The sequence below is a fragment of the Misgurnus anguillicaudatus genome, chromosome 23 (genome assembly GCF_027580225.2).
Source record: "Misgurnus anguillicaudatus chromosome 23, ASM2758022v2, whole genome shotgun sequence".
Taxonomy (NCBI): Eukaryota; Metazoa; Chordata; class Actinopteri; order Cypriniformes; family Cobitidae; genus Misgurnus; species Misgurnus anguillicaudatus.
Window position 1 is genome coordinate 30,358,985 of NC_073359.2, and position 25,258 is coordinate 30,384,242.

Below are 25,258 nucleotides of genomic sequence, written 5' to 3' on the forward strand. Positions count from 1 at the left end.
TTTCCAAAGAGATGTTGCATTGTTGTCAGAGAAACCAACAAAAAAATTTCAAATACCACGATAATTAGAGAGAAAAGCTCATTTGTTGCCAGTGATAGGATGCTGCCTGTATGTATATGCAGTGAATATATAAAATATGTCAGCAACACTTATCTTACCACATTTTTTATTAATACACTTGATTTTGTTGTTTACATCATACAGAAATTCTTGTATGTTTGTGTGTAATAAAGTCAATGTTGATTCATTAAATATTCTTAATACTCCACAACGTTACTCAACAACAGTTTGTATGTTTTGTGATAGCTGTCTAAAGGTTTCTTGTTTGGCCTGAGCTGTAAAACTTTCCAGTGATCTTCAGAAAAATCCTCTAGGTCCTGCAAAATTTGAGCTTTTTAGCATCTTTGTATACCTGAATATAAAAACGGTCATTGTTTTCAGATATCGTGCCATATTAAAAAACTGGTGTATGGAAACTAGGTCATTCTGTTATTATTCTGTGTTGCAAACTTTTTGTAAACATTTCTCATTTAAAATAACTTATAAGGGGGAGACAAAATTAAAAACAAATTTTAATTTTGTAAAAAAATTAGATTCTGCAATGTGTTCACTTTTGATCGCCACTGTAGGCCTACATTTCTGTACCTAAATGGTACATATTATGACTTTTTTATAGTATACTGTCCCGTTTGACAATTTTCTACCTTTTCTTTTGAGATATAGGACCCTTTAAAGGATCCAACCTTCAAATTGGGATGCACCCTTTAATGCAATCATGCATACTTTATCAGATCTCGTCACTATGTATTGTGGATGAAGCTTGTGAAAAATAAGCATGTTTTTTGGTGTATTGATTACTATTCACAAAACTAACCATACAAGTAACCATGTTTTTTTTGTTTTAACTGTAGTAAAATCATGGTAAATTTATTGTAAGGGTAAGTTACAATTCACAAAACAGTGCAACATGAGAGTTCATACTGAAACATAATAATTTTAATGTAGACTTTATTAGATCTCATCATTTATTGATCTGTAAAGTGTTTGATTAAAAATCTGTTTTAATTCCTCTATATCGTGTTAAAGTCATTATTTATATATTTTATAAAATACAATGTTATCCAAATTAAAAAATTACATACAATACTGTTTAACACACAATTTGTAGTCTGATTATTTGCATTCATATTTCAGCTTATTTGACTGTAAAAGATATTACATATATTACAAATATTACATATGTACACATTGTCTGTATTTAGTAACAAAAAAAAAAATCTGATATTTACATAAACAAAGATCAGAGTTTGTCTGTAGGTCAGTGTGAACTGCAAACCTGTCCCACCATGCACATACAGATACATCTTAATTCATTGATATGAAAGTGTTATACTGCTAGTGACATGATGCTGATGTGTTTGTTATTATGATCATGTTACAATGGAGGCACATCACCGCTGCTGGTACTGTTCATAATCATGCATACTTTATCAGATTTTGTCGCTATGTATTGTGGATGAAGTTTGTGAAAACTGTGACTGGTGGTGCCTGAATCGAGCTTTGAAATTACTTATTTTAATGATTCACAAAACGGTGCAACATGCGAGTTCATACTGAAATATAGGGAAAGCTATTTTAATATAGACTATATTAGTTCTTGTCATTCATGTAGGGCATCTTATACTTGTGTACTTTAAGAGAAATATAATTAAACTGTAGCTTTTAACAAAATGTTTAAATGTAGCGAATCATCTAAAATAAACCAATTAGCTTAAATAAATGTGAGAAATAAGCATAGAATGCTACGCAAATGAATGCCTTCGCTTACTACTTTAGGTCAGTGGTCTCCAATATGGTGCCCCATGGGCATCAGGTTGCCCACACGGAGTCTGTAAGTTGCCCACCAAAGCACACCATCTATTTGCTTATTTTATGCATGTTAACATTTTAAACAATGATAAAACATATCAACAAGTAAAAAATACTACCAAAAAGTAAAGAAAAAGGTTTTGACTAAATCAAAAAAGTAGTCCTCCAGATTATTTTATCCATTGTGATAGCCATTGCTCACAAAAAGGTTGGAGACCCTTGTTTATAGCGCCTCGTTGTGGTCAAATAAACGAACAGCAGTAACAAATATATTTTGAATTGACGTCAATACGCAATACAAATGACTTTTGCGCCATCTAGTGTTCAAAACAAATTAATAATATAATATTATTGACAAGCCAATTAAAACAATACACGTGTATAAGAAGCTATTATAAATTAAATAAATTAGACAAAGTTTTTAATAGATAAATATATTTTCCAAAAACAAAACTACACTGGAGTTCAAATAACTCTGCATTAACTGTACTCACAATCTGCCTATACAAATTAATATTCTGTACATTTAAATGGTAAAACTAAACAATTACACCAATATGATTATTGTGTAATATCACTAAGACTGAATATAAAATGTCTCACATAAATAAAACAGCACTCTGACTTTAATTAGATGATATTATTCAACAAATTGCAAATGAGGATTATAACAGAAGGGATTTGTTTATTTGTTTAATTTATTTATTAAGCACTTTTCACACAACATGGGCTATACAAAGCGCTTTCCAGTACAAAATAACAAAAAAAAAAGAAAAATCATTTAAACAAACACTTACAATAAAAACAAAAGATTATCATATTAAAATTGTAACAATACACTTGGGGCGGTTTCCCAGACAGGGATTATCTTAAAACAGGACTAGGCCTCAGTTTAATTATCCAATATAACTAGTTTTAACAAACATGCCTTATTTAAAACATTACTTTTGTGCATTTTGAGGAAAAACAAAGGGCACTGATGTATTTCAAGATATGTCAGTGCAAGTTGTTTTCAGTTTGGACAGCTCTTACATACATTTTAGTCTAGAACTAATCTAATCCCTGTCTGGGAAACCGACCCATAATGTTCAGAGAAGAACAAACTAAAAGAGATTGAAGTAAATTTGAATTGAAATGCTTTGAATTAAAGGGACACAAGGCAAGTCCGAGTATTATTTCTCTAGCTCCCCCTAGTGTCTGGGAGTAAATGCTTTTTATATCTGAGACTTTACGAGACTGAAGGACACCGGGTCGGATACAGCGAACTTGCAAGTGGGGTATTCTTCCTACAGACGGTAGGGGCGGGCGAGAGAGTCTTCATTCGTCATGTAATGAGTCATTTAACCATATACCGACTTACGAAAATGATTTATTAACATAAAAATGCTGCCTTGTGTCCCTTTAAGTGCTATAAATCAATGTGTCATACAGGTTCACACTAATAAAAAACAAAACAGATTGTATAAATGTAATGACAAAGTCTGAGATATAAAAATATCAGGCTAATATATAACAAAATGTATATTAGTAGATATTTGCTATAGCAATTATGGATACATAATAATAATAATAAAAAAGGCACAGAGTTTAGAATATAAACATTTGGCAAAGCTTAAAAAGGCTAAAATAATACAAACTTGCTGTAAATGCAATTTAAACACAGAAATAATGTGCGTTATTACCTTTGAAAATAATAAAGCATTTATTCTTTGGTATATTTGCTAATATTGATAAACCAATGAGAGAAATTAAACCTAAAGCTGCTGCTAGCGCCACAAGCTATCAATTAAACTACAGGAACATAACACAACTACAAAACAGTCACCTGAGTCCAGTTCACAGGTATTTATATATGTTTTACTTTTTGAATATGATGGCTCCTCTGCCCCTGTGGCATTATGGGATTGAAAAGAAGTGAAGATCATCAGGGTGACAACAACACACCGTTTAATCTGCAGATTAACATTTACTCATTTAAACCAATTATTGTTTTGCATACTGTATATGAGTGAAGTATGCATACTAGGACACAGGGACAGAGATATTTAATGACAACTAATATCAACAAAGACAAAAATCAGTCAGTGAAATACTGCTGTAGTACATATGATAGATATTCACAGGGGTGCACAACTTTTTTGTCCTGGTTCTCTGGAGATGTTGCTTGGTAATCACACTATTCATGGCATAGACATCCTACATGCTGTCATCACTAATCTACTGACTAATCTCTTCGCCATATCTCTTTGGTTAAAACATGGTAGATGATGATATGCATAAAAAATGCCTGGTTATTGTTTTAACTCATTTAACCCTTCATATGTAACTACTAGCGTAACTCGTATAAATGTAAAATATTGTTAAAGGCATGTTAATGGTCCGTAATAAAAAAATATAAAATTATGAGCAATAGCACAAATAAATACAAATGAAACAAACATACAAATGAAATAAAGAGTGCTGTTCATATGTTTTCAGGTTTAATACAGAAACTAACTAAAGTAATCAGATAATACTGCATAGTCTTTACGGTGTAAATTAAATAAATTCTTATTAAAAAGTTACAAAAGTTATTCAGTCAAGACAAAGAAATTGTGATTTTCTTTGTTTGTGGTTTAATTAACATTAAAAACAGCTACAGGTTTATGCAATCTAAAAATGCTGAGTTGTTTTTAACCCAAGGCTGGGTCTTCATTGTACAGTAACACTCGGTTAGGTAACAAGCATTTTTAAGTGCACTGATCCAATATAATGTTACACACGCATTATATTTCTCAACTTCTTATATTCATTTAATGTTTATTTATTTATTTAAAAGACTTTTACTACTATAATTATGGCATTCTGACTTTTTTTTGTTAAAATTATAAACTCTGTTGGTATTTGCATGCTGTCTTTCTTATTTGCTTTAACTTGCATGCTGCCTTAAAATGCGGATTGGGTTCAAGCTATAGTGAATCAAGTATTGAGGTCTGTTTCGCATCTTTTTGTGCTTAAATATTTAAATTGGCAAATCGGGCCAGTGACTGTTGCATCGCTGCTACCAATACATTTTATTTTAGCACATTGTAATAATTATCTTACCAATGAAGCACTGAGAAATCCCTTATGTTGCAGTAAATTAGGTAACTGCGTAACAAAATTCCAGCAATGTTGGTTCGCAAAAGCACCTTTAAGAAATTGCGCATGCGCACAAGTTATGTGCACCCTGGATATACATGAGGAAGTTAGGCTTTTGTTTTTATAACACTGTTAAAGTTCAACTCCCAATGCAATACTGACCGGAGTCAATATCGTCTTTACTACCTTATCAATGTGAGTCGAATCTGATCCAGAAAATGCAGATGACCAAGCTCAAATTTGCCAGCGTGGCTTGAGCAGAACGTAACAGATTGTCAAGGTAAGGATACTAAAACATTAAAACGACAAACAACAAGCGCTACTCTACACTGCACAAAACTCATGTTTGAATCATGATTTAGTTAGTAGTCAATTCTTTAAATATGAAAACGGGTGTGAGTCAAAGCAGGAAGAATTATGATAATGTCGGTCTTGTCCACGTCAACCGGCCCAGGAAGTAAACTGTTGCCTACAATCCGTGTGTTTGTTGTAGTACAAGAGAAGAGTTTTACATTGGAGATAACTCGCGTCATCGTTTACTTTGGGGTTTATACCTTTTGCATATCGTAAACATGTACTAATACACACCAAAGGATGTAAATGGCAAATCAAAAAGAAATCTTTTCCTCTGGTCTATCAGCCCATATTTTTGACCTCGATGATATAAGGGTGATGTTATAAGTGATGTGATGCTGATGTGTTTGTAATGTTACTCATGTTACTGTGAAGGCACATCACTGCTACTGACTGCTATTATTCAACAATGGCTGCATCTCTATCGCCACTGAATCTCCTCCTCTCTTCTCCACTAGATCTTCTCCTTTGGAAGCTGTAAGAAACAGAGATGAGATAAAATCAAAAGTTGTTTAGAGAGGAATTAGCAGTGTTGAACATTTTTAAATAAAGGATGATCTCAGTCAATCATTCTGTTGTTTTGCTACTGACTGCTATTATTCAACAACGGCTGAATCTCTATCTCCACTGGATCATCTCCTCTCGTCTCCACTGGATCTTCTCCCATCATCTCCACTAGATCTGCTCTCGTCTCCACTGGATCTTCTCTCTCAGAAGCTGTAAAAAAACAGAGATGAGAGATCAAATCAGTAGTTGTTTAGAGAGGAAGCAGCAGTGAGAAACATCTTTGAGGGATGATCTCAGTCAATGATTGTAGTTTTTGAGTATCTTATTGAGATTATAATGCTATAATGTTTGTTAAATCAGAAGCTCTCTATAATAAGAAAATCCCCTGTAATAATATCACGGATATGATCAAGAAATAAATGGTTTAATGATGTTTCATAAATCTAAAGCTGCTAGTCTTTTAAACTGAAGTGTATAATAACTGAACTACAACAACAAAAGAAGTCAAGAGCTCAGACATCATCTAATAGTCATATAACTCTTAATATAGAAACAAAAAAGAGCAAATAAAAACAAAATAAATAATCTACAGCAGGGGTATTCAACGTTTTTCAGGGCAGGGACCCCTTGGGATGAGAGATGCATGGAGCAGGGACCCCCGATATTAAATGTGTAAACAGTGATATTTAAGTAAGCAGTAATGTACGAAATACTGCTTTTTCATATCAAAAAGTGGAGTAAAGTACTAATGAGCACTATTATGCATGCTGTTTTGTACATGCATAATTTTCTGGGTTTTTTGTGTTAAAGTTTAGTTAAATTATTATTTTAAGGTATTTGCAGTGTAATACATTTTCATTTTACTGTGAGATGGACAATACCATGTTTACCTGAACCTGGGCTTTCAGTTTATAAAGATGACTGATCATGTTGAATGGCACAAAGACTGGGCACTTTTGGGCACCTCTTACACCCCATTGTGATCCATGTTCTTACAGAGCCTACCACCGGTAGTAATATACACTGCTATACACTGGTGTAATAATGATAGTTGTATATTCTCTAGGCAGGTAGAAAGGTCTGCATTTAATAGACAGAAACTCTACATCCAGAGAACAATGACTTGACACCACTGTGGCACTAGGCCTGGGGCGGTAACCGCATTACCGCCATACCGCGGTCACGTGACCCATGCCGCGGGACTGAGCCCCTCACCGTCATAACCGCAAAAAAAAAAAAACTTGAAACATTGGCCTGCACTTGTGTGTTTATGTGGGGATGTTATACACGCAGCTTTTAAACAACCGCAGCTTGTTATGAACATTAAATGTTAACTGATATGATTTTAATATTAAATTGTCATTGAGTAGAAATACGGGTGACGTTGTCTGTGACTCAGTAAAAGCAATACAAACATTTTATTTAATTTGAATGTGCAAACAGCTGCAACAGATCAACAACAGAATCAGGTTTCATGCATTATTAAATTGTCGCGCAACATAAAGAGCACGCGATCAGTCCGAGGATTAATATCCAAAGAGGTTAGATTGTCTCTTTTTCATCTAGCCTACCACAGTGGCCATTTCTACAGCAGTACACATTTCACAGTACACACAGCAAGTTTTGCTTTTGCGTCTTCTTTCTCCGTTTGTGGAAAAAGACAGATGTTTATGGTAAGTGTCTAGAACAGAAGCGGTCCCGAGCACGCGAGACAGACGCGGACCGCCCGGGCGCGCGCGAGACAGACCATGTCATTTTGCGCACACGCACGGAGACGGCAGCTTCCAATCTATACTCAAGCACGGACACATATGCAGTACAAGTGATTTCTCATACAAATGGTTATTTTACCAGACCATCAGGGCAGCAATAATTTGCGTCATTTACAGGCCATTCATAAATTAAGGATAGAAAAGTGGAGAAATGTCTGTAGGCACGTACGTGTGGACACGCACAATGGGTTAAATTTTTTTTAACTGATAATATTAATTGTTCAAGTTGTTGAATGTTGAAATTGAAGAAATGTGGAAGGAAATAATATTCACTTTACATGTTCCTTAAGTAATTTGCACATGTTGTTTATTGAACATAAATAAGTCATGCATGTTATTTAACTCGTTGTCTTGCCAATAAACCGCAAAACCGCGGGAATTTGTTGATTACCGACTGCGGTAAGAAAAAATCCAAACCGGCCCAGCCCTATGTGGCACTATTACACCAGTTGTTGTTTGTGTAAATACACACAACGCCACACCATGATTTTCCACTGAGAACACAGCTTCTATCTGACCTGAACATTGTTAGCCATTCTATACTCGCGTCACCTGAAACAGAAGGGTTTAGCCATGTTTCTGTCAGAACTATTGCACAACATTCTCTCATCTCCCGTTTAGTGGAAAGGTCCAGCTTTAGATAGTCCACAGAGCGGACATTTGCAAGCAGAATGGATGGAAGCGGGGTTCTGCATGGGTTAGCTTTTAGCTTAGCTGTTAATCCTCCCCGGCTTCCACGCAATCGTTTCCTATCGCACCGCCTCCATCTTCTCCGGCAGCGACTGGGGCCTATGGGAGACTCCGCTGTTTCATAGGCGGCTGGGTCTAGCTGTCGTAGAAGTCTGAGGCTATTCAGAGTGTCCCGAGTGATCCCTGAACTGCATACTTTATGTAGTTTTAACAAAAATGACGATCATATATTAGTTTTGCTCTGCTATGCTGCATATAAACTGCTGAACTCACTTGTCTAAGTGGCTTATTTCCTTTTATATGTCTGATACTATTGGGAGCCACTGTGGCCGCAGCCGAGCAGGGTGCCGCCATTTTGTTCTGTAGTAAGGTTTAAAGTTGACCAGACTTTAAGCTAATGGTTCAGCAAGACTAAGAACCACCGTACCTGCTTTATAGACCTCCACTTGAGCAAGAGAAAGAATTTTTGAACTTCCAGGTATGATGACGTTCACATATCGTCCGTTCATATTGTGACAGGACACAGACACAGACTGACCCTCTGCCACACCATTTAGCACAGCATATCTAATAGAAAAACAACAACTATATAATCCTCTGTAAAATTGAGAGGTTTCTCTGACATATTTTAACAGCATCAATAACTTTACCTGGGATTATTGTTGCCGTTGTTTTCCAAAGAGTTTCCGATACGTATTTCTGCTCCGTTGAGTCGCTCCGCACAGCAGTCTTTTCTGTTAGTGATGACGACTGTAGAAATATAGTAAGAATCCAGAAGATCCAGTCTCCACCAGGGGTTATCAGATGTGTCAGTATGGGTGCAGGTTAAGGGTAAATTGTCAATGGCATTTGATGCTTCCCAACCATATGCTGTGGATGACTGCACAGCCCGTCCTCTTAATGCCAAATCCTCTAGAAAAGATAAAATGAGAATTAGACCAACACTATTAACAGATTTCATGTGGTGATGTGCAGGCTTAGGAGTTAATAAGCTTTAAAGTTGACTAGACTTTATACTAATGGAACGACCGTACCTGCCTGATACACCTCCACTTTAGCAAGAGAAAGAATTTTTGAACTTCCAGGTATGATGACGTTCACATATCGTCCGTTCGTATTGTGACAGGACACAGACACAGACTGACCCTCTGCCACACCATTTAGCACAGCATATCTAATAGAAAAACAACAACTATATAATCCTCTGTAAAATTGAGAGGTTTCTCTGACATATTTTAACAGCATCAATAAATTCACCTGGGATTATTGTTGCCGTTGTTTTCCAAAGAGTTTCCCATACGAATTTCTGCTCCGTTGAGTCGCTCCGCACAGCAGTCTTTTCTGTTAGTGATGACGACTGTAGAGATGTAGTAAGAATCCAGAAGATCCAGTCTCCACCAGGGGTTATCAGATGTGTCAGTATGGGTGCAGGTTAAGGGTAAATTGTCAATGGCATTTGATGCTTCCCAACCATATGCTGTGGATGACTGCACAGCCCGTCCTCTTAATGCCAAATCCTCTAGAAAAGATAAAATGAGAATTAGACCAACACCACTAATAGATCTCATGTGGTGATGTGCAGGCTTAGGAGTTAATAAGCTTTAAAGTTGACTAGACTTTATACTAATGGAACGACCGTACCTGCCTGATACACCTCCACTTTAGCAAGAGAAAGAATTTTTGAACTTCCAGGTATGATGACGTTCACATATCGTCCGTTCGTATTGTGACAGGACACAGACACAGACTGACCCTCTGCCACACCATTTAGCACAGCATATCTAATAGAAAAACAACAACTATATAATTGTCTGTAAAATTGAGAGGTTTCTCTCACATGTTTTAAAAACATCAATAACTTGACCTGGGATTATTGTTGCCGTTGTTTTCCAAAGAGTTTCCGATACGTATTTCTGCTCCGTTGAGTCGCTCCGCACAGCAGTCTTTTCTGTTAGTGATGACGACTGTAGAAATATAGTAAGAATCCAGAAGATCCAGTCTCCACCAGGGGTTATCAGATGTGTCAGTATGGGTGCAGGTTAAGGGTAAATTGTCAATGGCATTTGATGCTTCCCAACCATATGCTGTGGATGACTGCACAGCCCGTCCTCTTAATGCCAAATCCTCTAGAAAAGATAAAATGAGAATTAGACCAACACTATTAACAGATTTCATGTGGTGATGTGCAGGCTTAGGAGTTAATAAGCTTTAAAGTTGACTAGACTTTATACTAATGGAACGACCGTACCTGCCTGATACACCTCCACTTTAGCAAGAGAAAGAATTTTTGAACTTCCAGGTATGATGACGTTCACATATCGTCCGTTCGTATTGTGACAGGACACAGACACAGACTGACCCGCTGCCACACCATTTAGCACAGCATATCTAATAGAAAAACAACAACTATATAATCCTCTGTAAAATTGAGAGGTTTCTCTGACATATTTTAACAGCATCAATAAATTCACCTGGGATTATTGTTGCCGTTGTTTTCCAAAGAGTTTCCCATACGAATTTCTGCTCCGTTGAGTCGCTCCGCACAGCAGTCTTTTCTGTTAGTGATGACAACTCTAGAGATGTAGTAAGAATCCAGAAGATCCAGTCTCCACCAGGGGTTATCAGATGTGTCAGTATGGGTGCAGGTGAAGGGTGAATTGTCAATGGCATTTGATGCTACCCAACCATATCCTGTGGATGACTGTACAGCCCGTCCTCTTAATGCCAAATCATCTAGAAAAGATGAAACGAGAATGAGACCAACACCATTAATAGATCTCATGTGGGGATGTGCAGGCTTAGGGGTTAAAATAAAGACGGGGTATAAGAGGTGTGTTAAACATTTAGTAATCAAATAGTAAATTACACTTTTACACTTGATTAATTTAATGTAAACTACGTATAGTCACTGTTAGCACGTAATTATTCTTAAGCCTAGATGTATGTTTTTTAAGGTCTAAGATATCAATTATCAATGTCAGTTATCACAATCCGTTATCAAAGTTTGCAGCGAGAGAGCGCAGGAATCTGGTCAGAGAGCAGATGAAATGATCGAACACCAAGGTGCAGATTCAAAACATATACTGGTTTATTAAACAATCTGCACAGTATTTATACATCTCAGAATGGAACAGAATATAGTCAACAGATTTAAGTAGGCGTATAATAGTTAAAGATGCGGTCGGCAACATTTTTGATTATTTTTTTTATCATATTCACTGAAACCAACACTACGCTCCGATAGAACAACATAAATTAGACTGTTTAAGAAAAAACCCCGCGCTTCTAGCTCCACCTAGAGCCTGTTATTTGTTTTGCAAAAATCCACCGCTCCCGGTTCATTTGGTCCAATCAGCGCAGGGCTGTGTAAAATCTGCCTGTCAATCACAGTACCTGCATGCGCCTGAAGTTCACGGGTGTTTTGGTTTGAGTCAAACTAATGATTTATGACCCCCTTGACAGGTCGTGTTTTGACAGGTCGTGTTTTATGACCCTTGACAGATGGTTTTTTGACAGTTTGTGTTTTATGACCCCTCGACAGATGGTGTTTTGACAGTTTGTGTTTTATGACACCCTTGACAGATGGTGTCCTGACAGTTCGTGTTCCATGACCACCCCTTGACAGATGGCGTTCCATGACCCCTTGACAGATGGTGTTTTGACAGTTTGTGTTTTATGACCCCTTGACAGATGGTGTTTTGACAGTTTGTGTTTTATGACACCCTTGACAGATGGTTTCTTGACAGGTCGTGTTTTATGACCCCTTGACAGATGGCGTTTTATGACCCCTTTACAGATGGTGTTTTGACAGATTGTGTTTTATGACTCCCTTGACAGATGGTGTTTTGACAGGTCGTGTTTGACAGTTGCCGCCAGCGTCTCTCTCCCCCTCCATCCCTCCCTCCTTTCTAGCCCGTGCGCGTCTCACCACTGAGTGTCTCACAGCGGGTGCGTGTTGTAAACGAGTAAAGATTTCTAAAACTCTATGTTGGTAAAATAATTCACCATTACACTGACAAAAAGTAAATGTTTATTTTAGATTTAGACAAATCATGAACAAGGCTCTGATTAAAACTTTTGGTTGTAACATCACAAGTTATTTAACTAAATATTCCGTATACGTGTATAGTTTAAGCATTGACCTAAGCCATAACCTTCGGCACCGTCAATACTACAATCTTTAGACGAAAGTCTAAACTAAATAAAATTTTAAACGGTTCATGAGGACCGTGAATCTTTTCATGACCTGCTCTATAGTTTCACGCATATTAAAGATCACTCTCCAGCGGTGCCTGACAAAACGCCGGGTGAGCGTTCATATCTGCCATTTTAAAATAAACTTAATAAATGTAATTCTGTCCACTATGGCAAAATAGGAGTTTATTTTAGGTGCTGTCCACACGGAGACGCAAATCACTGTATACGTATAAATTTGTTATCGTATTGGCGTTTCATCCACACGGATCCGGCGTTTTGGGAGACTGAATCCGCTATTTTTTGAAACCGGGTCCTAAAGTGGATAAATCTGAAACCGACACCCTTGCGGTTTCGTCTGTACAGCCAATCCGTATATTTTGTGAAGCGAAAACGTCATCACATCACGTGTCGGAAGCGTCACACATAACGGCAACAACAATAACGGCGGATTACGTGATTGTGTTCGTGCTACAGAAGCTACTAAAGCCTACTAGCTTTATTACAGCAAAATCTATTGCTTCTATGCAATGGTGGTGACCAACAAGCGATAATGGACAACACCATACGTTGGTTATGCGCATGCTCAAAGTCTTCTTCTCCGTGTATAGTGTATATCTGTGGCAGAATTACAGCGCCCCATACTGGTCCGGCATATATACTACACCGGTTTCAGTGGTTTCGTTTTTACGGATTATTTTTTAAGAGCAAGGAAAAAAAATGATCGGATAGGGAATGCACTGGCTTCATGTGGACATAGCCTTAGATTTAGGGGATTCTTTAACCAAGTCTCTGATTAAGACATGTGTATACGTGCACCGATGGTGACAGAGAATTTATATCTGACGTTAATAAACTTTTAAATGTTTTTAAGACGTCTTCACCCCATTTTAGGGGTTTATTTTTAATATTATATTTTAATTAAAGGCTTCTTAAAACATGTGTGAATATGTGTATATTATACAAAGAGTCTTATATTGTCTGCTCTGACAAAAATAAAGTATTATTTTAGATTTTAGGTGAATTGAATGCGTGTATCTTATAAATACAACTTGATAATACGTTTGTTTTGTCAAGAGACTTCTTTAAAGTCACACAAGAATAAAATAGTTTAGTTGTAACTGGTTAAACTTAAATCTGCTATTATCTATTTAACTATAAGCTATATTTTTCTGATCAGCCTCAAACAGAAGCTGCTCTGTGAGCGTCTGGGTGTTTGAGATAATTCACATTAGGGGGCTGCTTGTAAACTAGTGTCTTTTAAAACCGCTGTGGTAATGTGTAATATGGTCACTCTGTCAAAATAAAGCATTTGCTTGTAACAAATTATTTAATGAAATATTCAGCATGGGTATAGCAATGAACTGTGCCAAAACCACCGGGGGCCGCCAATAACACATTCTTTAGACTAAAGGCTTTTTATTTTAAACTAAATAAAAGTTTAATCTTTTCAGGCATACTATTCTGATCACACCATTAGATCGCGCTCCGGCGTTTACAATAGAGAACATACGAGGATGCGTGTTCATATCTACCGTTAAGAAACTTTTAAACGATTAAAAACATTTTCATATCATCTTCTGGGTTTGTTTTAAATTAATGACATCTTAAAACCAACTGTGAATATGTGTTTATTACACAATAAATGTAATTCTGTCCGCTCTGACAAAATAAGGGTTAATTTTAGATTTAGGGAATTCTTTAATCAAGTCTCTGATTAAAACACATGAATGCGCGAACCACCGTTGCCAGAGAACGTACGCTGATGCGCTCTTATGGCGTTAAGAACCTTTTAAACGTTTTAAGACATTTCAGCCCCTCTACTGGTTTGAATTCATTAATGTCATCTAATATCCAAGTGTGTACATGTGTATTTACGATATAATGTAACACGGTACGCATTGTCAAATAAAAGGTTTCTTGAACATGGTATTCCAGTGTATGTTTCTAGTTTTGCGAGTGCTCGTCATATTTATTGATGTGAAAAAAAAAGTTTGTTGTTTTGTGCGGTCGGGTTCTGGACGGACAGTTTTTATGAGTCTCTCCTCGCCATACGTTATCACCCAGCGGCCCTAGTGTGTCTGAACAGCGGTGGTGTTCAGTGGACCGTACTGTTTCTAAAACTCTGTGTTGGTAAAATAAGTGTAATTCAGCCCCATTGACAATAACTAAAAGGTTTATTTTAGATTTTAGTTAGAGCACCAGACCCTATTTTAGGGGAGACACTGCAGGATCTAAAAGTTTGTACAGTACAAAATTATTTAATGAAATATTCAGCACGGTTATATTTAAGCAATGAATTGTACCAAACCCACCGTAGGTCGACAATTCTTTAGACTAAAGCCTATTTATTTTAACTAAATAAAAGCTGATTCGCTTCACGAGATCTGTGAAGCTTTTCAAGCAGAGGGTTCTGTTCAAGCCATTAAAGATAGGGGCTCCGGCGTTTACAATAGAACATACACGGATGCGTGCACATATCGGCCATTAAGAAACTTTTAAACGATTAAAGACATTTTCATCTCATATTCTGGGTCTGTTTTAATCTAATGACACCTTAAAACCAACTGTGAATATGTGTTTATTACACAATAAATGTATTTCTGAGCGCTCTGGTTATATAAAAGTTATTTTAGGCATATCATTATCCCATACTCATAAGATAATGATTAAAACATGTGTTTGCATAGAGCAATAAACACATGCACTCACATATCTATGGTTTTATTGTGATCAAATACATTTTTACAAAGTTAATGTCTATGGGAATTGTGTTTAGTGTTTTCTGTGAGTTGTCCTCCCCATGGGGAAAATGGCGCTGGCCGCCAGTATAAATGTGTGTGTTTGGAGTAGTTTTTTTTGCTGCTGTGAAGTGTGGCCAGAAGGGTGCAGGTATTTTCTTGTATTTTCTGTCATTTTTTTGTATTTTGCTTTACTTATTTTTGGGAATTTTTTGAACCTGTTTTTGAATTGGTATTTTGTAACATTGGTTTGAACTTACTTTGGAAGACTTTTGAATATATTTCCTTGTATTTTTGTTCTTTATTGGACATGTTTTTTTTGTTGCTATTTTTGGATTATTTTTAACTTGTTTTTGGAAAACACTTTGACATTTCTCACACTGTCTCCGTTTAATTTGGCCATATGTTTTTGCATATATGAGTTCAGCAGTCTGCTGCTGGCTACGGATTGAGATAGGCAATTGTTTACAAATGAGGACACAAAGACGCGTGTAACATTAACTTACGTAATGGCGGATAATTCACTACATGCCATGCAGTTTAGACACAGCAATTCACTATCATGTACCCTTTAACTTTCAGTAAGGCTGCACTACAGGATATTTTAAGTGTGTGCTTTAATATGATTCCATACATTGCGCTTTACACGCAGCACCGCATTGTTTACGCGCGAGGAGACGCAAGTACTCACGCACATGGACGCCATATGTGATGTGTTTTTCAAGTTCATACGCGCTTACAGAAACGCATTAAAACATTGTTAAAAACAGAAGCTAGACAATCAGTCGATGGGCATCTGAAAACAGCTTTTTATATAATTAATCAGAACATCTGTTTATCTGAGATGTTCTGAATTTAGTTTATGTACATGATAGTTTATCTGAATGTAGTGTTATCAGTGATATTTACCCATCAGTTATGCATGTATGTAAGGGTATTTCTGTGGACAATTTATGCTAACAGCTGTTTATAACTCTCTTACAGGTCTGCATCCCTCTCATTAGTAAAAAACTATGAAGTGGAAAAAAACACTTTTTCGACATAAAGTTATATGGTAACCACATGAAGTTTACAGCTATGTTGTGTATCAGTTTCTTAGTTTATACAAGTTAAGTTTTTGAATATGGTTTGTTTCCAAATAAACTGAAAATGTCCCACTGACCTTCATTTTTATTTTGATTATACCGTTAACTTCTTAATAAACCACAAACAAACATGTATACATTAATTTGTCCTCACATTCTTGTATACTGTATACATACTGTAGTTCCCTTTCAGTCGGTCACTACGACGTCACGTCGTGACCGACGAATTGGGAACTCGCTTAGAGAGACCAATCTGCTTCGAATACTACTAAAACGCCAATGAACTTGGCATTGAGATATTTGCATAATGCTGGCGCCGCCCCGCCAGGTGCGTATATAAGGCGCACGTGCAAATAGGGAAATCAGCTTTTTATCGCTTCGAAAGCCGGCAGTATCTGCTACTGAGAAGCTACTTTACTCTGTTGGGATCGATTGCGGAAGTTGGTTGGACTGGCAGTACCACAGCGGACGCTTCGCAGTATTCCACAGGCTCTGCATCTTTTTGTTTTGAGTTTAGTGTGTGCGTTGCCTTTCCCTGTGCGCATCATCAACTGAGCATCTGAGTGAATTTCCCTAAAAGAGTGATACAAGAGAGCTTTGTGCCTTGTTAAAGGCAGCCACTCTCTCGTATATTCGGAGATTAGCGTCCTTTTCAGGATGGCTTTTCGTCCGTGTGATCTTGGATGCGGGAAGTATATGGGTCCGAAGGACGGTCACGAGCGTTGTCTTTCGTGCTTGGGCATCGAGCACGCGGAGGCAGCGTTCGCTGGGGGTAAGTGTTCTCACTGCGAGAACATGTCCCTTGTGGATTTGCGGAGACGGTTGTCTTCCCTCCGGGAAAAACGCAACCCACGTCCAGCGAGGTTCCGAACGCCGCCACGGAGCGGCCGTGAGGCTCTCAAAGGATGATCTTCGCATCACTGTGCTGAGCCGGTCGGGGGATTCGTCCTCCGGCTCTCAGCCTCCTCATCCACAGCCGGTTGATGTGCCGATGGAGACTGCAGAGTCGTGTTCTGCGATGTCTGCAGGATCTGTCGTGCCTCCCTCCGGGTCCACGGAGACCGCAGCATCCGAGGGTGGGCCCTCTCCCTCTGAGGACCCTGACGTCCTTCCCCCCTCCGGACGGCTCGTGACGCCGGAGTTTGATCCAGAGATGGTGGCCGTGCTCGCTCGAGCGGCGGAGACCGTAGGGTTAGAGTGGGTTCACCCCCCTCAGCCCGAACCGTCCCGCCTGGATGATTGGTTCTTTGGAGCTGCCCGGGTTTCACAACCCTCTCCGCCGGTACCATTCTTCCCCGAGGTGCACAAGGAGCTGACTAGGACCTGGAAGTTACCGTTTTCTCCTCGATTACGGTCTTTTCAGCCCTCCCCCCTCACCTCCCTCACCGATGGAGCTGCTAAGGGTTATACGGGGATCCCCCCGTGGAGCGTGCGGTCGCGATGCAGCTGTGTCCGGCCACCGCTCCCTCCTGGAAGGACCGCCCAACCCTACCCTCCCGTGCTTGCAGACAGTCTTCCGGTTTAACGGGGGCTGCCCACCAGGCATGCGGAGAGGCGGCTTCAGCCCTGCACGCTATGGCGTTGCTGCAGGTCCATCAGGCTAAGGCCTTGAGAGATCTGCACAAGGGAGGACACGACTCGGCTGTGCTTTCGGAGCTCCGGGCCGCTACGGATCTGGCCCTCCGTGCTACGAAGGTCACAGCGTAAGAGCAAATACATGGGCGAGGGACCGTACAGCTTATTTGTCAGCCGTGGACAATCAAATCAATGATGATTCTGCACTTTTGCTTTTTCGGCCCCCCAGGACAGAAGGGACGCATAATGGCCAATCGGACGCCTCTGACCACACCCCCGACCCCCCCCCCATGACACGGACCCACTATTTGTCCATTTGCCCATTATTTGTGCGGATTGACCCCTTGACCGCACCTGACCACACCCCCGACCCCCCCCCATGACACGGACCCACTATTTGTCCATTTGCCCATTATGTTATCGGAACGTCCACCCAGACCACCCCCCCGACCCCCCCCAATGACACGGACCCATTATTTGTACATTTGCAGGCTACTTTTTTGGGAAACGGTCCGAACCTCAAACGGACGTCACGGGCCCTGCTTACGTCCCCACACATGCCCTGTAGCGCAGAGTTCGACGTGAAAATGACGCCCCTGTCCGTTTTTGCTCAATTTGGACACTAAATTAACAGGTTCGCGTACGGAGTCGGATCGGGTCCAAATTCGGCACGCGCACGCTTGGGGCCCCCGCCGTACGGGCCCTCGAAGCGCAGGCCCCTGGGACCTTCTGAAAAAAAGTTAGCGAAACGGAGCTCGAAAGGCAAACAACATGGGGTGGTGGTCTGGGCCATCAACAGGATCATGATGAGTGATTTTGAGAACATTTGGACAACTTGGTCTTATTTTGGAGCTACGTTCTCCAGATTCGGATATGTCGATCAGGGGCCCCCCAGAGGTCATCTGACACCGCGCGGGGTCACGAGGAGCGCGTCCACAAACCCATTACGGAAAAACACATTGGTTTAATGGAAAAGTGTCGCGACCCCCGTGCGGTCCCCGAACGTCGCGCGACGTGTCGACTCGGCGTGACATCCCACCGGGGGGCCTGCCAGAGACACCGAAGGAAGCGGCCGAGAACCTCTCACGAGCAGTGTTGCGAACCCTAAAACTGGGATTTTGCGCCGGTCCTGCGCGCACGCGGTGCGGCGTTGCAGCGCGGGTTTCGGATATGTCGGGCCAGAGCTCTCCATCAGCCCGCGCACCAAATTTGGCGAGCTTACGACTTTTCCCGTCCTTGCGGGAGCCCTGACAGTTTCCCGCGATTCGGCACGCGGGTTCGTGTCAAGGTCGGATTGGGTCGAAACTCGGCACGCACGCACGTCGAGGTCCCAGACGACGGACCCCGGAAGCGCAGACTCCCGAGACGCTCGGAAGCGGAGCTGTAGGGGCGTTTCCCGAGCGCCGGCCGGCGTTCGCGGCGGGATTACGGTGTCGCCATAACTCCGATTCGACCGGGACGCGCGCGGGTCTCCTTGGCCTAATCAGGGGCGGAGCTACGGTCGTTTGAATGTTGAAATTATGTGACAAAACTCATGTTTAGGGCGAGGTCAAAAATTTGGTCAAAAAAACCATAAGGGGTACCCCCTGTCGTTTTTTTTTTACCAAATTTTCGACCTCGCCGGATTGTCGCCAAACTCGCACCACGCGTAGAGGGTGCCGAGACTAAGACAGTGGCGCAGGTCCCACCCTCCTAGCTCGTTCCTGTGCCGAGATATAGGCCTGACACTTGCCTGCAAATAGATTGCCAATGGACGCATAATGGATTTTTGTCAGTTTTTTCCTTTAGAGCCTCAGCGATTTCGACCGCATTACTGCGACACGGACGAAGCGCGGATAACGTTAAGGTTACTTGCGTGCGCATACGACCAACGTGCGGTCAAGTACATGTCGTACGTACACGCACGTGACTTTAACGCTATCCGCGCTTTGTCCGTGTCGCGGTGGTGCGGTCGAAATCCCAGAGCCTCTAAAGAGAAAAAATGACACGAACCCATTATTCGTCCATTGGCAGACTATTTACATGCAAGTGTCAGGCCTCTATCTCGGCACAGGAACGAGCTAGGAGGGTGGGACCAGCGCCACTGTCTTAGTCTCGACACGCTCTACGCGCGGTGCGAATTTGGTGAAGATCGGGCGAGGTCAAAATGATCGGTCGGGAATATACGACTGGGGAACCCCTTAACGTCTTGATCTAGGCACGCTCTACGCGTGGTGTAAATTTGGTGAAGATCGGGTCAATCTGCGCAAATAATGGGCAAATGGACAAATAGTGGGTTCGTGTCATGGGGGGGGGGGTCGGGGGTGTGGTCAGTTGCGGTCAAGGGGTCAATCCGCGCAACTAATGGGCAAATGGACAAATAGTGGGTCCGTGTCATTGGGGGGGGGGCGGGGGGGCGGTCAGTGGCGGTCAAGGGGTCAATCCGCGCAGATAATGGGCAAATGGACAAATAGTGGGTTCGTGTCATGGGGGGGGTCGGGGGTGCGGTCAGTTGGGGTCAGGGGGTCAATCCACGCAAATAATGGGCAAACGGACAGATAGTGGGTCCGTGGCAGCCCCCCCACTTAGATAATGGGGCGGTGGACGAATAACTGGTCCGTGGACATACTGGGGGGGTCCGGGGGCGTCGCCCGATGAATCGCACTTCCTAAACTGCAACTGTCAGTTTAGTGGTCCCGTGGACGCCCGGGCTGGGCGCCGCCCGATGGCCGAGGCCCGAACTGCAAGAGAAATCCCATACTTTTGACCCCTGATAGAGAAGAATAAGTTCTTGGACGCCCCCGTGTCCCAGGCGGGTCTTTTCGGTGAGTCGGTGGAGTCTTTCGCCCAGCAGTTCTCCGCCGCCCAGAAGCAGACAGAAGCGATCGCTCAGATCATGCCCCGGCGCAAGCGACCTGCATCTCGCCCTCCAGCGCCGGCGGCCCCGTCTGCTCCTCGCCGAGGGCGCCCTCCGGCGGCTGCCTCCGCCCCCCCCGCTAGAACATCTTCCAGGCCACGGAGGGGGAACAGCCGTCGGCAGCCCGCCCCGCCCGCCCCACCCGCTTCCCGTGGTAAACGGAAATCGAAGCGGCCCTGAGACGGGCGACCTGGATTTGGATGGGATCACTCTGCGGGAGACGGTGATGGCACCACTCCTTCCACCGGTAGAGGGCCGGGTGGAGAATCTTTGGTTTCGTTTTGTTTCTGTTCCGCCGGCTTCTCAGCCGGCACCCACAAAACCACAAAAAGAGTGCATTCCTATTCCTTCTCCAGGTCTCCAGAGGATCGAGAGAGATGTGAGCGGGCAGTCAGATGCTCTTCCTCCCTCTCCTCTATCGCCAGCGGGTGTTCTGGGGAGTTCGAGTTCTCCACTGCGGAGACCGGGCCACCAGCATACCCTTCGGAGTCTGCGTCCTCCGCTGAGGAGGCCGGACGACCGTCTCCCTCAGCGGGCTCAGGTCAGTGTCACACACACACATACTGTAGATGCTTATGCTGTCACGGCAGACGCACCGGCAGTCCCGCCTCGCTGCCCCGCCGCGGGTTCACCGGTTGTGCCGTTAATTCCTCTCGTACGGTCCCTGGGAGCTTGGCTTCAGCTTCCCAGCCCGTCTCGTTGGGTTTTACGCACGATCCGCCTCGGTTACGAAATTCAATTCAATCGGCACACTCCCAAATTTGCGGGCGTACGTTTCACCACGGTGAAAGCGTCCGATGCACATGTACTGCGTGCAGAGGTCGAAGTCCTGTTGGCGAAGGACGCGATCGAGCCGATCCCTCTTACCGAGATGAGATCGGGTTTTTACAGCCCGTATTTCATAGTTCCCAAGAAAGGCGGCGGGTTACGACCGATTTTGGATTTGCGTGTCCTGAACAAGTCTCTTCAGAAGAGGTCTTTCAGGATGATTACACCGAAGCAAATTTTCAGTGCAATACGCCCCACGATTGGTTTGCAGCGATAGACCTGAAACACGCGTATTTTCATGTGTCCATTCTCCCTCGTCACAGACCGTTTCTCCGGTTTGCGTTCGAGGGTCGGGCATATCAATACAAAGTTTTACCGTTCGGGCTGTCTCTCTCTCCCCGTGTGTTCACGAAAGTAGTGGAGGCGGCGTTAAAGCCCCTCAGAGAGAGCGGTGTTCGCATTTTGGCTTACCTCGACGATTGGCTTATAATAGCGCATTCTCGGCGGACGCTGTGCGAACACAGAGATCTAACACTTCAACATCTCGCCCGTTTGGGTCTTCGGGTCAACTGGGAAAAGAGCAAACTCTGCCCCACGCAGAGGATCACTTTTCTCGGTATGGAACTGGACTCGATCGATTTATCGGCGCGTTTGACAGAAGAACGCGTTCAATCAATTCTGACTTGCCTTGGGTCATTCCGAGGGAAGAATGCGGTCCCTCTGAAACAGTTTCAGAGACTCCTGGGGCGTATGGCAGCAGCAGTTGCCGTGACACCGCTCGGACTGCTCCATATGAGACCGCTTCAGCGTTGGCTTCACGATCGAGTCCCGAGGAGAGCGTGGCGCGCCGGCATCCACCGTGTAACCATTACACCTGCGTGTCGCCTAACATTCCCCCCGTGGTCAGACCCCGCGTTTCTCAGAGCCGGTGTCTCCATGAGACAGGTCTCCCGGCATGCTGTTGTACACACAGATGCCTCCGACACGGGCTGGGGAGCCACGTACGACGAGCTCACGGCTTCGGGGGTGTGGACAGCACCCCAGTTGCATTGGCATATCAATTGCCGCGAGTTATGGGCAGTATATCTGGGACTCGTACGCTTCGCTACGGAGCTGCGAGGGAAAGATGTGCTAGTGCGCTCAGACAACACTGCGACTGTAGCGTATATCAACCATCACCTGTCGCATCTCGCTCGTCATCTCCTCCTTTGGAGTCAGAAGCATCTGAGGTCCCTTCGTGCCATTTACATCCCGGGATCGCTCAATACAGCGGCAGACGCGCTTTCCCGAGCGGCGCGCCCCGGCGAATGGCGACTCCACCCCCAGACGGTTCAGCTGATTTGGAGGAAGTTCGGTCGTGCACAGATAGACTTATTTGCGTCACCGGACGATACCCACTGTCGCCTGTTTTATTCACTAACCGAGGGCAGCCTCGGCGTGGATGCGTTGGCACACAGCTGGCCGCGGGGGATGCGCAAATACGCTTTCCCCCCAGTGAGTCTAATAGCACAAACTCTGTGCAAAGTCAGGCAGGACGAGGACAGCCTTTTAATGATCGCCCCATATTGGATGACCAGGAATTGGTTTCCGGAACTAATGCTCCTTGCGACAGCCCCTCCCTGGCGGATTCCCCTGAGGAAGGACCTTCTTTCTCAAGGAGGGGGCACATTATGGCACCCGCGCCCCGACCTGTGGAATCTCCACGTTTGGTCGTTGAGCGCGCGCAAGGTTTAAGTGATTTACCCCAGGCGGTATCTAACACTATCGACGCGGCACGAGCTCCGTCTACGAGACGGGCTTACGCGTTAAAATGGAACCTTTTCGTCACTTGGTGCTCTTCGCAACGCGAGGACCCCAGAGAATGCCCTATTAACATCGTGCTTTTATATCTTCAACATAGGTTAGACGGTAGGCTGTCACCCTCCACTATTAAAGTTGATATTGCCGCTATATCTGCCCATCACTCACTTATTAATGGCAGATCAGTGGGCCAGCATGATTTGGTTATCAGATTCCTAAGAGGCGCTCGCAGGCTAAACCCCTCGCGCCCCCCTTCTATTCCTCCCTGGGACTTGTCCATGGTGCTGAAAGCACTTCAGAGTCCTCCGTTCGAGCCTTTGCAGTCTGTGAGTCTGAAGCTTTTATCTATGAAGGCTCTGACCCTACTGGCATTGGCCACAGTGAAAAGAATAGGAGATTTACATGCATTTTCTGTTGACGATTCGTGCCTTCAGTTTGGTCCTGCTGTCTCGAGCGTGACATTGAGACCCAGACCAGGCTACGTGCCCAAAGTTCCCACCACTCCCTTCAGAGATCAGGTGGTAAGCTTGCAAGCATTGCCTTTGGAGCAGGCAAACCCAACAGAGGCTTTGTTGTGCCCCGTACGCGCACTGCGATTCTACGTGGACCGCACGCAAAGCTTCAGGACCTCGGACCAGCTCTTTGTTTGTTATGGTGGTCAGCAGAAAGGGAAAGCTGTCACTAAGCAGAGGATGTCTCATTGGATAGTTGATACTATCGCCCTAGCTTACAATTTGCAGGGCATTCCTTGCCCCCTTAATTTGAGAGCGCATTCCACACGGAGTGTTGCCTCATCTTGGGCATTAGCTCGTGGTTCCTCGCTGACAGACATTTGTAGAGCTGCGGGTTGGGCGACACCTAATACGTTCATTAGATTTTACAATGTTCGTATCGAGCCTGTATCCTCTCGTGTTCTTTCCTCACCAGGGAGGGCACGGAGAGCAGACTCGCAAGTCGGCTTGCAGCCTCCGACTGAGGCTCCAAATTGAGTTTTCAGTATGGAAGGATAACAGAGCAAAAATGCGTAAGGGTTTGATTTGCTCTCTCCACTGCCTTGACAGCCTTTGTTGCGGAGCATTGGCTGTCAGCCTTTCACTAGCTGTATTCTTACGAACCTACGTGTTTGGCTTGGGCCCCACATTGCATCCCAACGGGTTCCTTTGTGAGTATTATTCCGTGGGGTTAATCCTACTAGCCCACGTTTCCCTTAGCAGAGCACTGCTTTGCTTACACAGCCACGGCTGTCATTTTCCTCAACTACGGTTGACTTTCGCCCACCATTAGCCCTTAAAAGGGGCGGTGGCTTCCGCAGTGTCCTATCCCGCTCTGGTAGGGCGCTTCCCAGTCGCTGGCACTACTGTGGGGTGAAAGGAACATCTAGTGCCCGGCCTTCTGCCTTATTTCTCCATTCCCTTAAGGGGGATTTGGAGAGTTTTTTGCAAACACTGGAAGAGGTCAGCCCCTAGTGGCGTTTTGGTAGGGATTCCCACTTCGTCGGTCACGACGTGACGTCGTAGTGACCGACTGAAAGGGAACGTCTCGGTTACGGATGTAACCCTCGTTCCCTGAAGGAGGGAACGGAGACGTCACGTCCCGTCGCCACAGGTGCTGCCACCTGCTGTTTAGGCCGGTCACCTTCCGGCTTTCTCAGCGAACAGAAGCTGATTTCCCTATTTGCACGTGCGCCTTATATACGCACCTGGCGGGGCGGCGCCAGCATTATGCAAATATCTCAATGCCAAGTTCATTGGCGTTTTAGTAGTATTCGAAGCAGATTGGTCTCTCTAAGCGAGTTCCCAATTCGTCGGTCACGACGTGACGTCTCCGTTCCCTCCTTCAGGGAACGAGGGTTACATCCGTAACCGAGACGTTCCCTCTCACATTCGT

At 43.3% G+C, this 25,258-nt stretch overlaps 1 protein-coding gene across 1 annotated transcript in view; it reads right to left on the minus strand.

The window, feature by feature from the left end:
• Nucleotides 1-3,740: 3,740 nt before the first annotated feature.
• Nucleotides 3,741-25,258, minus strand: part of LOC129453464 (uncharacterized) — a 127,753-nt gene continuing 106,235 nt past the window's right edge. The window contains exons 7-15 of the mRNA XM_073862359.1: nucleotides 10,784-11,045; nucleotides 10,561-10,700; nucleotides 10,177-10,438; nucleotides 9,954-10,093; nucleotides 9,570-9,831; nucleotides 9,347-9,486; nucleotides 8,963-9,224; nucleotides 8,740-8,879; nucleotides 3,741-6,060 (exon numbers count right to left, since the gene is read on the minus strand). Coding sequence (XP_073718460.1) covers nucleotides 5,927-6,060; nucleotides 8,740-8,879; nucleotides 8,963-9,224; nucleotides 9,347-9,486; nucleotides 9,570-9,831; nucleotides 9,954-10,093; nucleotides 10,177-10,438; nucleotides 10,561-10,700; nucleotides 10,784-11,045 — 1,742 coding nt within the window. The 3' untranslated portion in view covers nucleotides 3,741-5,926. The remainder of the gene's footprint in view (nucleotides 6,061-8,739; nucleotides 8,880-8,962; nucleotides 9,225-9,346; nucleotides 9,487-9,569; nucleotides 9,832-9,953; nucleotides 10,094-10,176; nucleotides 10,439-10,560; nucleotides 10,701-10,783; nucleotides 11,046-25,258) is intronic.